Source organism: Notolepis coatsorum, assembly GCF_963971535.1.
Source record: "Notolepis coatsorum genome assembly, chromosome: 15".
Classification (NCBI taxonomy): Eukaryota; Metazoa; Chordata; class Actinopteri; order Aulopiformes; family Paralepididae; genus Notolepis; species Notolepis coatsorum.
The window spans coordinates 12,895,514-12,912,906 of NC_140179.1; the positions used below are offsets into that span (position 1 = coordinate 12,895,514).

General features: G+C 44.4%; 1 protein-coding gene across 1 annotated transcript in view; it reads right to left on the reverse strand.

Moving 5' to 3' along the window:
• Nucleotides 1-618: 618 nt before the first annotated feature.
• Nucleotides 619-17,393, reverse strand: part of LOC311241672 (uncharacterized protein) — a 26,425-nt gene continuing 9,650 nt past the window's right edge. The window contains exons 4-7 of the mRNA XM_084330549.1: nucleotides 11,790-11,847; nucleotides 10,654-10,774; nucleotides 3,886-3,955; nucleotides 619-947 (exon numbers count right to left, since the gene is read on the reverse strand). Of these exons, the coding sequence (XP_084186675.1) occupies nucleotides 743-947; nucleotides 3,886-3,955; nucleotides 10,654-10,774; nucleotides 11,790-11,847 (454 nt within the window). The 3' untranslated portion in view covers nucleotides 619-742. The remainder of the gene's footprint in view (nucleotides 948-3,885; nucleotides 3,956-10,653; nucleotides 10,775-11,789; nucleotides 11,848-17,393) is intronic.

The following is a 17,393-nucleotide window of genomic DNA, read 5'->3' on the forward strand; positions in this document are numbered from 1 at the left end:
TCCATTTGAGAGCATTTTGAAAAGCACCCGTTTTGAGGTAAAAAACAGCCCATTCTGTGATAATCGCCTTTTACTGGAATATTCCAGAACGTTGATATTTGTCGGCCTATTTATGAATCGTTTTCAAATAAACGCTAGATGATCAATAGTATATGTGCGCACACGCACATTCGAGGCGCGCGCTGATAATAGCCGTTTTCATTTCCTCATGGATTCTACAGTGAAACCGTTGGAGCACATATCAGAAAAAAGCTTATCTTCATCAAAATTAGTCTGATTATCCTAACACTGATAACATAGATTCCTTACCTGACATCAGATGGTATCCAACTGGTATATTCCAATTCCTGATCACCATTCGAAAAAAAGTGTATAGATCTAACGTGTATACAGTAGAACTCATGCTTGCCGCGGCTCAGAGTCTCCAGAATGAACTCTGGTAACCCCGGCTGCATCAGTGGACTGGAAAATGTGGACTGGAATATTTTTTTTCCCCATCCATTTTCATTGAGTCCATTCCAAAATCCCTGATGTCATCTGGGAGACGATAGGGGGCGCTTTTTTCACATCTGATCGCCGGCGGCCCTTGGGTAGGCTAGGGTAGGCTCGCGTGATGCAATAATTATGATTTCAGATCGCTAAAAAAAATAAATAAAAAATCAGAGAAATCTCGTGAGTGGCTTTCAACGTAACTATCGTAAACACGAGATTAGCCGTGAGTGGCAATCAAAGTACTAAAAAGTCAAAGTGAAATAAACGTTTTGTCCTCTTCATCACTCCAACTATCGTTAGGAACTACACTGTTGTAGGTCTGACCTACAGTGACAAATCGGTATGTGCCTGGAAGGAACTTATGTTCCATATCATCAGTGATCTGGCTGGCTGGAGCTAGGACGTGAAGGTGGAGGTGATTCACTGAAGTGTAGGGAGGTCTGTGGAATCCCAACCTGTGGAAAAACATCCAAGGTTCATCAATATCTTGATTAAAAAGTAATACTTCCCACCGCTCTAGGTGGAGTATGTCATATATATTTTTTTATTTGGTGAAATTCTCTTGACATCTCAACAGCTACCAATAAATAAAATGCACTAGTAATCAGATATGCCAAACATCTCAGGATGGCCTGAATCTTAGGCGCTGGTTACACAGGGGGTTTTTGTTTTTGTTTTGTTGCTGAATGAATACGTTTGCTGTCCCTGTTAAATAGAAATGCCGTTTTGGCAGGATAACGTGTTGCCCTACTGACGACGCTGAAATTGTGTTTCCGTTTTGGATACTCGCCAAAACTCGCCAACAACGTGTCATGTAATCTGCGCGGAGAGGTTGTTGCTCAACGCCCATGCGCAGTAGATACCGACATCTGCGTGCCCTCACCAACGTCCGGTGATGACGTTGTAGAGAACCGGAAGAGAACAGGATCCAGCCATATTTTTTCAGCACTGGATAAGTCAACATGAACGACCAAGTAGCTCAAGTGTTCGCTATGTTTATTATTGTACAATCGCTATTCAAGTTGTTGATATAACAGCACGCTGCTATAACAGCACGCGCTATAGCAAGAGATGATATAGAAAGACGTGCTAGAACAAGACGTGATATAGAAAGACGTGCTAGAACAAGTGCTAGAACAAGTGCTAGAACAAGACATGCTATAGCAAGCCGCGCTATCAGACGCCAGTTGGAAATGTGTTCACGCACGGACTCCCAGTCGACATTCGAGGCTAAATGGCTGGTTTTGTACTCCAGCGTGACTTCAAGCAGCAGTATGACCTCGTCATCGGTCCAAGTAAACAGGTCTCTTGAAACTTTCGCCATAGCAAACAAAATATTGTGGTCGATAGCTTTGTTGTTTACCTGTGGACGTGCAAGCGCGGGTATGCGCTCTCAGGATTTGTGCGCAGGTAACTACCTCCCTGCGCATGCTCAGTGCTGAATTTGAGACGCGATCCGTTGCGGTCTGACCACGCCTCGTTCTGACAAAACGAAAGTGCTCGGGTCGCAAAACAAATGTCTAACTCGCCTGCCACTACGTTGCGCTCTGGAAAGCGAAACTGATCTTGAAAACGAAACGAAAATACCCCTGTGTGTAACCGACGCCTTAAGAAACAACAAGATGTTTTTGGCCACCTGCTGAGTGATGTTCCTGGGGTCGCTAGTTGTGTGTAAAGAGTCCCTTGTCCAGCTTTAAGTTGCATGTTGATGTTGTTGCGACTCTGGGAGCCTGGAAAGCCTTTGTGTTGTGTGTGCTGCATATAGCACACAGTGCCTGGCTTCACAAGTGATGCAGAGCTTGCTCTCATTTCAGCCAAGACAAGTAAACTCACTCTTCTCTGAAGTTGCCTACACCCCACCTTTAAGATAGTCTGGGACAGTTGAAAAAGGTTAATCTAGTCTCAACTTAAAATACTATAAACTGTTCCGTGTACAGACTAGTAAAACCTTTTTTTTATCATGACAGTTTGGGCTTTAAAAGGTCACATGTATAGAAACACTTATATTTTGGTCTCTGATGGGCCCACTAACACACAAACTGTGAAATAAGACGACCCAGTCAGATTGTTCTGGGCTGCATAGGTCAGAAAACATGTCATTCAAGAAGCCCTTCAGATTTGCCGCCCCCTCCCCCTCCTACATCAAGGAGCTCAGTAGATGCATCTCCCCCTCCCCCTCCTACATCAAGCTCAGTAGATGTGTCTCCCCCTCCCCCTCCTACATCAAGCTCAGTAGATGCCCCTCCCCCTCCTACATCAAGGAGCTCAGTAGATGCATCTCCCCCTCCCCCTCCTACATCAAGCTCAGTAGATGTGTCTCCCCCTCCCCCTCCTACATCAAGCTCAGTAGATGCCCCTCCCCCTCCTACATCAAGCTCAGTAGATGTGTCTCCCCCTCCCCCTCCTACATCAAGCTCAGTAGATGTGTCTCCCCCTCCCCCTCCTACATCAAGCTCAGTAGATGTGTCTCCCCCTCCCCCTCCCCCTCCTACATCAAGCTCAGTAGATGTGTCTCCCCCTCCCCCTCCTACATCAAGCTCAGTAGATGCCCCTCCCCCTCCTACATCAAGCTCAGTAGATGTGTCTTCCCCTCCCCCTCCTACATCAAGCTCAGTAGATGTGTCTCCCCCTCCCCCTCCTACATCAAGCTCAGTAGATGCCCCTCCCCCTCCTACATCAAGCTCAGTAGATGTGTCTTCCCCTCCCCCTCCTACATCAAGCTCAGTAGATGTGTCTCCCCCTCCCCCTCCTACATCAAGCTCAGTAGATGTGTCTCCCCCTCCCCCTCCTACATCAAGCTCAGTAGATGTGTCTCCCCCTCCTACATCAAGCTCAGTAGACGTGTCTCCCCCTCCCCCTCCTACATCAAGCTCAGTAGATGTGTCTCCCCCTCCTACATCAAGCTCAGTAGACGTGTCTCCCCCTCCCCCTCCTACATCAAGCTCAGTAGATGTGTCTCCCCCTCCTACATCAAGCTCAGTAGATGTGTCTCCCCCTCCCCCTCCTACATCAAGCTCAGTAGATGTGTCTCCCCCTCCCCTCCCCCTCCTACATCAAGCTCAGTAGATGTGTCTCCCCCTCCCCTCCCCCTCCCCTCCCCCTCCTACATCAAGCTCAGTAGATGTGTCTCCCCCTCCCCCTCCTACATCAAGCTCAGTAGATGTGTCTCCCCCTCCCCCTCCTACATCAAGCTCAGTAGATGTGTCTCCCCCTCCCCCTCCTACATCAAGCTCAGTAGATGTGTCTCCCCCTCCCCCTCCTACATCAAGCTCAGTAGATGTGTCTCCCCCTCCCCCTCCTACATCAGTTGTTTTAAAGCTAATGTCCCTCTAAAATTATAAATACTCTCTCTAGCCATGCAGGCGCGCACAAACACAATCATATCCGTTTTACCTTATGTCCTTCATATCGGTGATGCCATGAGCTCTCAGGACAGCTTTCCCCATTTCAGCCATCCTCTCACCTGTCAAGCAAATGCCTCAATTTACTAACCAATAACTAGGCTAATTACAATGAATTATTCCATCAATCAAGTTATTTCTCAATATATATTTTTTAAATAGAGCAGGAGAATGAGGACTACATTGTATGTTCAATATTGGATCGCTGCGTTCCCTTGGCCAGTTCCCTCAATAGTACAATGTTAGACAGATGTTCCCTCAGCCCAAAGTTCCCTCGATACAATTTTAGATGGTGTTCCCTAAAATTCCCTAAAACTGTACATTGGAGGGGGGGGGGGGGGTTGGGTAGGGGGTAGGTGGGGGACACTGTACATTGGAATACTGACAAAGCCATACTTGGTCGCACAACTGGGTTAGGACATTTGTAGGGGCCAGTTTCGAATTGCAGTCTCCCATAGCCCATAGGTGTTCTTTGAGAGTGTTTTTGAAAGTGGGTAGTGATTCACATTCCTTTACAGCTTTGGGTAGGGCGTTCCACATTGATGTGGCATAATTGCGAAACGTGTTTAGTCCCTTGTTTGAGCCGAATCTGGGTTTAACATGATTTGTGGAGCTCCCTCTGGTGTTGTGCCACAAAAAATGATATACGAATGCTGAGGGATAAACTAGCTGAAGCTGAAGACCGAGACAGAAGAAACCATTTGAGATGTGTTGGAATACCAGAGGGAGTCGAGAAGAATGACAATATGATCACATTCATCAATCAATCAGATTTATTTATATAGCACATTTAACATGACAACCAAAGTGCTGTACAGAGGGTAGATACTGTATACATAGATACATATAGACAACAATCACATCACAGTTTTACGGGAGGGCACACAGGCAAGCACACAGGAAAACAGGGCATGAGTCAGTGAACATCGGGAAAAGCTAATAGGTAGAAGTGGGTTTTGAGTCTAGATTTGAAGGCATCTATCGAGGGGGCAAGCCTAATGGAGGTGGGGATGCGAGGTGGGGATGCTGTTCCACAGTTCAGGGGCTGTGACAGCAAAGGCACGCCCCCCCCCCGCAAGCTTAAGGTTAGACCTCCGGACTGTCAGGAGCCTCTGATCGGCTGACCTGAGGGACCTGGTGTTGGAATAGGGGGATAGGAGGTCTGAGATGTAGGAGGGGGGGTGACCATTAAGGGCCAACTTGCAGGTTGTATTTTTGTTCAATAAACAATGTGACTAGGGCAACTGTGACTTTCATGAAGAGGGGGGAAAAAATTATCGAAATTTACCCAGTTTTAGCGTTTTTATCAAACATTTTGTCGACCAAACCACAACCTCCACGCACATGCATATTTTAATCCATGGTTTCATAACGTGCGTGTGTCATCTTAATGATGACATCACACTGGGTACAGGACAGCAGGGGCTCTGAGACTCACAGGCAGACGGCAGGAAGCAGAGAGCCTTCTTGTTACTACTAGCCGAGGAGCTAGTCTCTGTTTCACCTAACACTATTGCTCCGTGATCATAGCCATTCATCTCTAAAACTAACCACTATTTGTAAAAGCCACAACCAACGTTACCATATTTGTAATAATGTAAATCATTGTGTCGTTGTACATATTGTGTTTATAACGTTAGTAACTAAGTTAGCTAGCTTAGTAGCCAGCATTCTGGAAACTCCTAACATCACCTGATTTAAAATGGTTCTCTCCTCTTTGTATACCTTTGTCCTCACAAGTATTCTGCCAGGTAACTTATGGACACGACAATAGTAGTAGTTATAAGGTGTTTGAGCTTGTAACGTTAACGTTAGCTAATAGCTATCGTGGTAGCCCCTTTCGTGACTGATGCACAGAGTGCTATCCGAGGGGGCTACTATCGTATCAACATGCTGCGACATGTAGCTTGCTAGCCGGCATGAATGCCCGATTTAAAATGGTTCCCTCCTCTTTGTATACCTTTGTCCTCACAAGTATTCTGCCAGGGAACTTATGGACACGACAATAGTAGTAGTTATAAGGTGTTTGAGCTTGTAACGTTAACGTTAACGTTAGCTAATAGCTATCGTGGTAGCCCCTTTCGTGACTGATGCACCGAGTGCTATCCGAGGGGGCTACTATCGTATCAACATGCCGCGATGTGTAGCTTGCTAGCCGGCATGAATGCCCGATTTAAAATGGTTCTCTCCTCTTTGTATACCTTTGTCCTCACAAGTATTCTGCCAGGGAACTTATGGACACGACAATAGTAGTAGTTATAAGGTGTTTGAGCTTGTAACGTTAACGTTAGCTAATAGCTATCGTGGTAGCCCCTTTCGTGACTGATGCACCGAGTGCTATCCGAGGGGATGCTATCGTATCAACATGCTGCGACGTGTAGCTTGCTAGCCGGCATGATGCGTGTGCAGTGCTTTGCCCCACAGGTCCGAGAAGAGGACCTGCACATTTTACTCGTTCCCCAAACTCCTCTACATGCCCCGATCTAAAATGGTTCACGACAGTAGCCATAATGCTAACGTTAGCGGGGTAACGTTAGCCAGAGCCATAGCCAGTAGTACTATGACCCGGACGGGCATAAGGCATAAGTTGCCTCGAGTGACGTCACGGCCCTGCTAGCGTCTGATAAGCTTTTAGATTTGCTCCGTGCATGTTATTCGTGCATGGACCTTTTTAACCCTTTCTGAGTGGCATTTCCGGCGTCAAATGGAAAAAAATAAATAATGAAATTAGATACCAATGATGTAAACTACCCATAACTGAAGAGTAGGGTTTAACCTGCAAGTTGGCCTTTAAGGGCTTTAAAAACGAATAGGAGAACCTTAAAATGTATTCTGTAGCGTACTGGAAGCCAATGAAGGGAGGCAAGGACAGGGGTGATGTGGTCTCTCTTACGGGTTTCTGATCAACAAGTCAAGTCAAGTCAAGAGTTTTATTTGTCACGGCATACAAGTATACAATGAAATGCGGGGGGTCTTGCCCGCAACGATGTGCATAATACAATAGTAATATATAATAGAATCTAATAGAACGACATTGTGCAATAAAACAAGTAAACAAAGTAGGGTATATCGGTATATGTACATGAGTTATTTACAGAGCATGGTAGGACATCAACAGTCTGGCAGCTGCGTTTTGTACTAGCTGTAGGCGGGACGCGTGTATGCTTTACCCAACGCAGTTGTGTTTCCGGGTTCCTCTGATTGGCCACTGACCTATGCTATTACGCCCCCCTTTACACTCTCGCCTGAGACGCGCTGTGAAGCGCCAGCGGGGCGAGGCGGTGGTTTCTCCCCGGCTCCGTGCGCCGCGCTGCCACCGGCTTGTCTCACATGACTCGGTCCAGCTCCAGCAGCAGCGGCCGTCTTCCACCTGCGGTATCCTCCCTCCGAGGCGGCTCGTTCTTATTATTATCCCCCATTGTTCAGGTCGACATGGTCGCACAAACACCCGTTGGAGGAGTAGAAACACAACTAACACTCGTCTTTATTAAATGTTGTTTCGGGTTTTCCCACGAGAATGCACGCCTGGTTGCGTCTATTATGGAGAGAGAGGCGGGGGGTCTCATCTCGATGTACAGTAGCCGAACGGAAGACACACAACAGACAGACAGCTCAGTGATTGAAACCTACGTGTTTGTGCGACCATGTCGACCTGAACAATGGGGGATAATAAGAACGAGCCGCCTCGGAGGGAGGATACCGCAGGCGGAAGACGGCTGGACCGAGTCATGTGAGACAAGCCGGCGGCAGCGCGGCGCACGGAGCCGGGGAGAAACCACCGCCTCGCCCCGCTGGCGCGCGTCTCAGGCGAGAGTGTAAAGGGGGGCGTAATAGCATAGGTCAGTGGCCAATCAGAGGAACCCGGAAACACAACTGCGTTGGGTAAAGCATACACGCAGGCGGGACAGGGAAGACTGGTTGATGCCTATATAGAGGGAGTTGCAGTAGTCTAATCTAGATGAAATGAAAGTGTGGATAACTCTCTGAAGGTCTGCAGGGGAGAGAAGGGCTTTGAGCTTAGCAATGGTGCGTAATTGGAAAAAACATGCCTTCACCACTGAGTTCACTTGTCTGTTGAATTTAAATTGGGGATCATAAATGATACCTAGGTTCTTGACATAAGGCTTGACCAGGGAGGACAGGTTGCCAAGACTGTTGGTAAGGGTGGTGACAGCTTCTGGGGGGCCGAAGAGGATTATTTCACATTTGTTTTCATTTAGTTGTAAAATGTTTTGTGCCATCCAACATTTAACGTCATCAAGGCAGGACATGAGACTGTTAAGTAAAGACTGGTTGTTAGGTTTAAGAGAGACATAAAGCTGTGTGTCATCAGCATAACAATGAAAAGAGATGTTGTGCTTCTGAATGATTGAACCAAGGGGTAGCATGTAAAGAGAGAACAGGATCGGGCCAAGGATGGACCCTTGTGGGACCCCACAGGAGAGGGAGGTTGAGGGGGAGGAGCAGTTGGCAATGTTGACAGCAAAGCTTCTATTTGTGAGATAGGAGGAGAACCATGCTAGTGCAGTGCCACTGACACCAACCCCATGTTGGAGACGATCTAGTAGAATGTTGTGATCAACAGTGTCAAAAGCTGCACTGAGGTCAAGCAGCATTAAAATAGAGCAGTCACGGTTGTCAGCGGCGAGGAGTAGGTCATTTGAAACTTTAAGGAGGGCTGATTCTGTGCTATGGCCAGTCCTAAATCCTGAACTCATGAATACGTTTATCTCAACCACCCTAGATATTGACTTCCCTCCGGACAATATGATCACATTCATGAATATGTTTATCTCAAACACCCTGGATATTGACCTCCCTCCGGGCGGATTTGAAATGGAAAGAGCCCACAGGCTCCAAACAATGGACAAACATCTTTTTTGTCTAATGTGTTAAACCGTTCACTACCACACTACAGAAGGTTAACCTTTTGTAGTGTGGTAGTGAAATGGTTAACCTTCTGTAGTGTGGTTGTGAAAGGGTTAACCCTTTGTCGTGTGGCACTGAAAGGGTTAACCATTTGGTAGTGTGGTGGTGAAAGGGTTAATCTTGTTATATGTCTTAACGTTATAATATGTATGATTCACTCTTTACAGATTATCTGTGGATGTCTTCTGTCTATTTTTTTTCTTCAGCATGTAGGCATCTGACAATATCTTTAGGGACATTGCACCGATCTATCTCAAATATTGATACAGTAAGGAATATGGTCCCAAGAAACACCTGGCGCAGAGACCTGGAGGCAGACACCAAGACCATGAAGATGACCTGGAACCAACTGGAGAGAACAGCTCAAGACAGAGATGCTTGGAGATCACTTGTTGACGGCCTATGCCCCAGAAGGGGTAGCAGGCGTAAGTAAGTAAGTAAGTAAGGAATATGGTCTCTATATGTGTTAATGACTAATCACAATAAGTTGTGCTACTCTACCTGGAATGTTAATGGACTAGGAAATCCAATTAAAAGGAAGAAGATTCGGCCAGACATTTATGAGAAATTCTATATAAAGAACCAGAGGCTGTAGTCAAAATAAATGGCTGTATATCATGCTACTTTAAATTAGGCAGAGGCACCAGACAGGGTTCTGCACTCTCGCCAGGACTCTTCTGCTTAGCTCTCGAACCTTTTGCAAGCCCCTTCAATAACAGAGCTCTCATATTTGTGAATGCATAAACTATATCTTAAATTATGGCTATGTGTCTAATATGGCCGTCGCTTATCAATGACTTGTTTTGTTTACATCAGGGTGAACGCTGTTGTATTCGCAAATATGAGAGCCAGCAATACGCAGCTCCAGTTAGCCTAATTTATACCGTAATGAATCATTAAAAAAATATACCGTTAACTGGAATATGTTGTTTCTTTACACATATGTTGGATTATGTAATTGGTTTGTCATGACAAACCAATAAAAAATCGCTACTTTACATCAGGGTGAACGCTGTTACGCTGCCACCACCCACTTCAATGACAGAGCTCTCATATTTGCGAATGCATAAACTATATCTTAAATTATGGCTATGTGTCTAATATGGCCGTCGCTTATCAATTGACAGAGCTCTCATATTTGCGAATGCAACAGCGTTCACCCTGATGTAGACAAAACAAGTCATTGATAAGTGACGGCCATATTAGACACATAGCCATAATTTAAGATATAGTTTATGCATTCGCAAATATGAGAGCTCTGTCATTGAAGTGGGTGGTGGCAGCGTAACAGCGTTCACCCTGATTTAAAGTAGCGATTTTTTATTGGTGTGTCATGACAAACCAATTACATAATCCAACATATGTGTAAAGAAACAACATATTCCAGTTAACGGTATATTTTTTTAATGATTCATTACGGTATAAATTAGGTTAACTGGAGCTGCGTATTGCTGGCTCTCATATTTGCGAATGCAACAGCGTTCACCCTGATGTAAACAAAACAAGTCATTGATAAGCGACGGCCATATTAGACACATAGGCATAATTTAAGATATAGTTTATGCATTCGCAAATATGAGAGCTCTGTCATTGAAGGGGCTTGTCGCGGCTCATGCGCGGGCGTAAGCGATAACTGGCGGCGATAAGGGGGCCGTGCTAGCGTAGGGTCACGTGGGCTTAGTGGCCAATCATCTTCTTGTCTGACTCTGGAGAAGCGTATTTAGGAAAATGTTGGCATTGTTACTTAAATAAAAAAATAATAATTTAATATAAAACACACATACTGTATATGGAGGACTCCCCTAGCCGCCCCTTTTCGCTGTATACTCACCAAGACTGACATCTCCCAGGAGTTTCATGGAGAAACAGTCCTTGATGTGACGTCGTGGTATAACCAGGTAATGATGGGGAGCAGCAGGGTATACATCCCGGAAGCAGACCAGCTCGTCGCTCTGTCCAAGACATGTGTTGGAGAGAGGAGTTATTCTGGAGATACATTTTTTATTGTATTTCTTGTCTCTTTTTCGTGATTAATAACATCATGTAAATCACGTAGCTAGTAAAGTATTCAAGCTGGCAACATATTTCTATTGAATGTTTTGCCATTTCCTGATATTACCCAAGGAAAGTACCGTTTAGCCTATGTGATGGGAGGGATTCAGGCCTAATCAGCACCCACAGCTGGTGAATCACCCACACCAGGAACTGATCAGGCCTCGTCAGCAGCCACACAAAAGGGGGCTTCCGACAGCACATGGGCAGGTTAGTCCATAGCACTCACTCTCACTCAAGGCTAACTGGAGCAAGATGGCGGCGGTTCAGTGATGTCGCTCTCCATTGGCCGGCAGCTCGGGCAAGCTATCTAGTGTTCTATAGATATCTATGGGTTAGTCTGACTCACCCCCCCCCCCCCCACCCCCACTCCCCCTCACGGAATCCCTTGGGGTTCACCACGGGCCAGGCAACCCCCTCTAACACTCTTCTCTCTCCTTTTGGACAATAAATATGGTGTTTGCCCCATAAATGGGTGGTTGACGTTTTAGGCTTTAATTATTTTTTTCTTTTTAATAAACATAAAACAAAAAGGTTGGAAATTTGTGTTTGGTAGATTATTTCTCTGTTGTAACAATGCTTCTTGGCCATACATTTTATACCATTGGAAAGCCTGTTTATTTACGTTTTAAATGGTGTGTGGTTGTAAATGTGCCAAACCTTATTCAAACAGCTTATTCTGCTGTTGCTATTGACTCTTGTTTGGTGGATTGGAGTCTATCAGTAACAAGGAAGAAACGAGACATATTGGCAATTTTACAATTGATTAATTTAACAAACAGTCAGAAGCCTCAGTAGCGTGTGGAAGAACCACACACAGCCACACCAGCCTGGCACCTCCTCATGCTGGACAGCAGCGTGGGCACACACTGCTGTGGGCTGGCATTCCACTCCTCAACCAGGATTTGTCGCAACTCTCAAGTCAGCCAACGTGGTTGTGTTGGTCAACCTGAGCACGAACAGCACGCCCAAGCTGACCCCACAAGTGTTCAATTGGGTTGAGTTCAGGACTGTTGGCAGGCCATTCCATTCTCTCTACTCCCAAATTCTGGAGTAGAGAGGGAGCGAGCGTTTGGGAGATATGGGATGGCCACTGGTAGGGGGTCGGTGCGGAAAAGTGACCATGGCTCAAGTGTAGGAAAGTCCGATCGAGGTCCATCTCTGAGGAGGGGCCAGGCTGTTGTGGCTGTGTGTGGTTCTTCCACACGCTACTGAGGCTTCTGACTGTCTATTCAATTAATTAATTGTAAAATTTATTAATTCAAGTTTAACCATCTGTAGTGTGGTAGTGAACGGGTTAACCCTTTGTCGTGTGGCAGTGAAAGGGTTAACCTTTTGTATTGTCGCAGTGAAAGGGTTAACCCTTTGGTAGTGTGGCAGTGAAAGGGTAAGGGTTAAGCTCTATTTCGACCGCAGGGACTGGGACATTTAGCAACTCAGCGTTTGCACCGCGGGGACCAGGGTCTAAACAGAATTTCCGGGAAATTATTTTACTCGATTCGACCCCGAAATAAGTCCCTACTCTTACTCTCTACTCCACTACTGACAGAGTGCTCCTCACCCAGAGAAGCCATGTACATGACAAATACTTCCCAAAGGTCAGTGAATACCACGACCACAACACCAGAGGGAGCTCCACAAATCATGTTAAACCCATATTCGGCTCAAACAAGGGACTAAACACGTTTCGCAATTATGCCACATCAATGTGGAACGCCCTACCCAAAGCTGTAAAGGAATGTGAATCACTACCCACTTTCAAAACCACTCTCAAAGAACACCTACGGGAGACTGCAATTCGAAACTGGCCCCTGTAAATGTCCTAACCCAACCCCCTCCAATGTACAGTAAATGACGAAGTATGGTTTTGTCAATATTCCAATCTACAGTTTTGCTTGTACAGTTGTACAGTGTCCCCCACCCACCCCTCCTACCCCCCCCCCCCCCCCCCCCCCCATCCCACCCACCCAACCACCTCCAATGTACAGTTTCTACATCAAATGTCTATACTCTCTTTTCTGGACTATTTTTGTATCACAAACAGTACTGTATTTGCAAATCTGGTATGTCATAAATGTATAGATGTAGCAGTACTGTCTATCTGTATGTAGTGTATGTCATATATGTTATGATGGATTGAAAATGGGGGACCCTGATGTAAACAAGATGAAAGTCTTTCTCTGGTCTGCATCCCCTTAACAATTGTATTTATTGAGCTGTACTGTACTGTACCCATTCTGCAATCTGTTAATTAAAATGTTCAATCAATCGAATTCAATCAAACCCAGGGAGGGGAGGTACAGGCATGGTAATAGCAGACATAAATATAAAATTAATAGTAAAGATAAAAGATAAGCAGTGTAAACAATACAATGAACTCTGAATATTAATTCTTAAAAAACTAAATCGAAGTTTCAACCAATTTTATAATAAACACATAACAATTTTATTGGTCTTTTATCTTTCTTTCCCTATTATTTTCCACTCCCCCACTTTATTTTGTTCAGTGTGCGTTTCTCGTTTTAGAGCACGGGATGTGAAATTACTTTTTAATAATGATGACCACATTTTGACAGTTGTCTGTCACGACTGTGTATTTTATCGACTAGAGTCGCGACGCTTATGGAAATGCTCATATTTGATTGGCTGAGTAGTGTCACGTGAGATGATTTGGTCCGAGTTTCCTGAGAAGCATCCATCTGCAGAACGTCAGCGCAGCCTATGAGCGCAGCACCCGCGCTGTCAGGCCCCTCGGGAATTTGGGTCACGAGACCGTCACAGGCCCGCTCGCCTGTTCCTTAATGATAAGCAAGCAGTGCAAGAATGCGGAAGCATTCTACCGTAGTGGCGTGCGGTAATGCGCCTTTCATTTTCCGCCGCCCAGCGCCCAGGTGCGTGCACCGGCGGCGGCGTGCTCGCTCAGGTGCGTGCGTGCGCCGGCGTGCTCGCGCGAGGTGCCCGCGCATGCGCATGAGATCCCGCCTTGGTTCGACACGAGCGGAGCTCAATATATATAAGTCACCGCCCCTTATTCAATATCGAGAAATAGCTCAATTAGCAAGACTGCATGGCTGTGGATCCTACAGCTCGTTTGCTGGCGAGTTCGAAACCCATCAAATATATTTTTTTTAACGTGATTTTTTTTTTTTAACGTGTACTCTTTCGCCGGTTAAGGTTAGGCATGGTTAAGGTTAAGGTTAGGCATTGTTTCGGAGTTGGTTAAGGTTAGAACGGTTAAGTTTAGGCGCTGTTAAGGAGCTGGTTAAGGTTAGAGTTTGTCAAAGAGAATGGCAATATTCTTTCTATGGTTAAGGTTAAGGTTAGGCATTGTTTCGGAGTTGGTTAAGGTTAGAACGGTTAAGTTTAGGCGCTGTTAAGGAGCTGGTTAAGGTTAGTTTGTCAAAGAGAATGGCAATAGACAGCCTATTTCCGCGCGACAGCTCCCAAAGCGGGCCTGAAAAGAAAGGCGCTTTACCGTAGTGGCGTGCGGTGACGAATGCTTCTGCATTTTTGCACTGCTTGCTTATCATTAAGGTAGACGCGGCCCGCTCAGCAGCGCCACCCACCCAATGGCTGAATTGGAGTATTGCACTGTGCGGGCAGATCCGCGATGCATTTATTTAAACTTTATTTAACAGATTGCAGAATGGGTACAGTACAGTACAGCTCAATACACACAATTGTTAAGGGGATGCAGACCAGAGAAAGACTTTCGTCTTGTTTACATCAGGGTCCCCCATTTTCAATTCATAATGACATTTATGACATACTCAATGCAGTACTGTTACATTTGTGACATACAGTAAATATATACAAGGGGGAGGGAACTGTACATTTATGATGAATTGAAAATGGGGGACCCTGATGTAAACAAGACGGAAGTCTTTCTCTGGTCTGCATCCCCTTAACAATTGTGTATTGAGCTGTACTGCAGATTTTGACAACAAAATTAACAATATAACGAAAGTTCTGTTATATTTCAATTGCCTTACTTATTTACATAAGTATTATAGGCCTACAGCAGTATTGTACAGCCAGTAACTGTAATGATAGGTCCTATCCAAGTGTCTTAATGATAGACTACAATCTTTACAGTAACTATACTTTTGCTCACAAATTCCTGAGGGGCCTGACAGCGCGGGGACGACCTCCGCAGAGTGCAGTCCGCTCGACTATGGGAGCACCTGTACCTGCGCTGACGTTCTGCAGATGGATACTATTGAGTTTCCTGGGCGCGGTGCGCCGCTGAACCAGTTAGTGAAGTTGCGCCATCATAATAACAATAACAAACAATAGAAACGCTCCGTCAAAATGTATTCATTCTCAATTATTTATCGGTTATGTTTATTATAGATATGGATGACTCTCCATTCGGATACTTTCGGCGTCTGGTCTTGTTAGTCGGCGTTATGAAGATGGCAGCAGAGTGAACAGATATCTTTATACTTTAGAAAGATATGTACATCCAGTACTGAGTGCTGATCCTGCCAACAACCCACCCACATCTATGACAATATATGATGATTTGATTTGACATTACCATTTGAAGAATGTCCGTGTTTTTGTCTTGGCCGTTTGCTATCACACAGAACATACAGCTTCCATCAGAAGCAGTCATGCCAAGTATATATGCAGTGTTTTGGTGTGTGTGTCCGATATCCGTCTAGTAGTGTGTCGACTGCAGTCAATACAAGCTTCAGGAAATGCCCTACTTTCGTTTTATTCTCATGGCAAGTACAGTAGACGAAAGTAAAGGATGATCCTACCCTGATAATAGCCTTGGCTTGACTAAGGCTTTCTTTAAATGTTTTACTATTGGTCTTTTTCCCCGTGACAAAATTGTCATTTAAAAATGTTCAATGTATCAAGACTGTCAGTTTCATATAATATGAATTAAGCCAACATAATGGCAAAGCATAATATATAAAATAAAGATAGACAACTTATGTTTATTCAGCTTTAAACGTGGCAGCAATAATAACACAATAAATATATTGGTGAAATCACAGAATAGGACAGGGTTGGGCTTCACATAGGAAATAATACTTTTGGAGCATTCAGTTACAAACACTCAACATCTAAAAAACACACACAAAAACACCCTTTCACATGAAGCATCATCGGCTATTAGTGGGGGAGAGATAATATAGCAATGATATTTCTATATTTTTCAAAGTTGTATATTCATGCACTACAGATGAGATCCAAGTGAAACACGGGCTTGGCTGTAATTCAACGCCTCCTTTCCTTTGTATTAGTGTGAAGCAACTGGGCTACTGGTTAGTTAGTGGTATGACATCAGAGTGCGTTAAGATCAAACTTTACATCCCTTTTTTTCCCCATCCAGTAATATAAAGCGGACGTCAAAGTTGTAATATTGGGTTAGAGAGCTTCCCTTTATGTATATGTAGTGGTGATCAATCAACATTCAGTGGTGGGTTTACATTTAAAAAGGCTGCGGTTATTAAAACAGGGCCATGATTTTTTTTTTCACGGAACAAAAAGAGATGTTTAAAAAATCCTGCAGTGCAAAAGAGACATGTTTAGACAACACTAAAAGACAATGCTGACCACACATACAACAAAAATACAACAAAACTAAAAAACTAAAGAGGATACATTGATTGAATATGCTATCAGAAGTCTCCTCTAGTGCTGCCGTTATGTCATATCAGATAACGGAACAGAAACATTCAATAGAACATTTAGGTATAAATAAGAAGAAAAAAAATAAAATTTCAACATTCTTTATAAAAATAAAAATTGAAAATTATATATAAAAACGCGATAAAATGCACAAAGAAAGAATTTAAATGAAATAAAATGGATAAAATCAAAAAGAACACATTTGGTCATTGTAAATCTTCACCTCAACACTTCCTCCTTGGTTAACTGTTGGATTGCATGGGTGGAATGTACGTTACATACTGTAATAAGGAAAGGTAATGGAACATCCTCATGAATTAAATCTACGATTCGACATAATGACAACAAGGCGGTCTTTGGTGGACATGCGACTCCCCTCATTGTAAACAATTATTCCTCTTCATGCGTTTGAAGTGGACGTCAGTTGGAGGATGCAGATTCGGTTAAGAGAACTGAATTCTCAACTGTTTGACCTCAAAACATCCCCCCACATAACATCCCCCCACATAACATTTCCTATGTGCGCGGAAATATACTAAAAGGGTACATTTTGTAAATCGAGAGTATATCCCCAGTGAATACAAATGACATTCACAATTAATTATGGACAAATTTACCTATAGTGTTATTGGGTGTCTTATTTTCCATACAGTCACCTTATGCCAGCTAGATTTTTTTTTCTCCTTTAACAGTAACTTCAGCTGAGTGCAATTATTTCAATCCAACAGGTCAAAAACAAATCTCTCCCAAACCATCTGGCTCCTCTTCTTCTCCCCGGGGAGCATAATGGTGGTGGTAAGGCAGGGTGCATGCTGGGATAGCTGGAGGCATTGCGGGAGGTCTAAAAAAGCAGCCAATGAAGTGAGAAGAAAA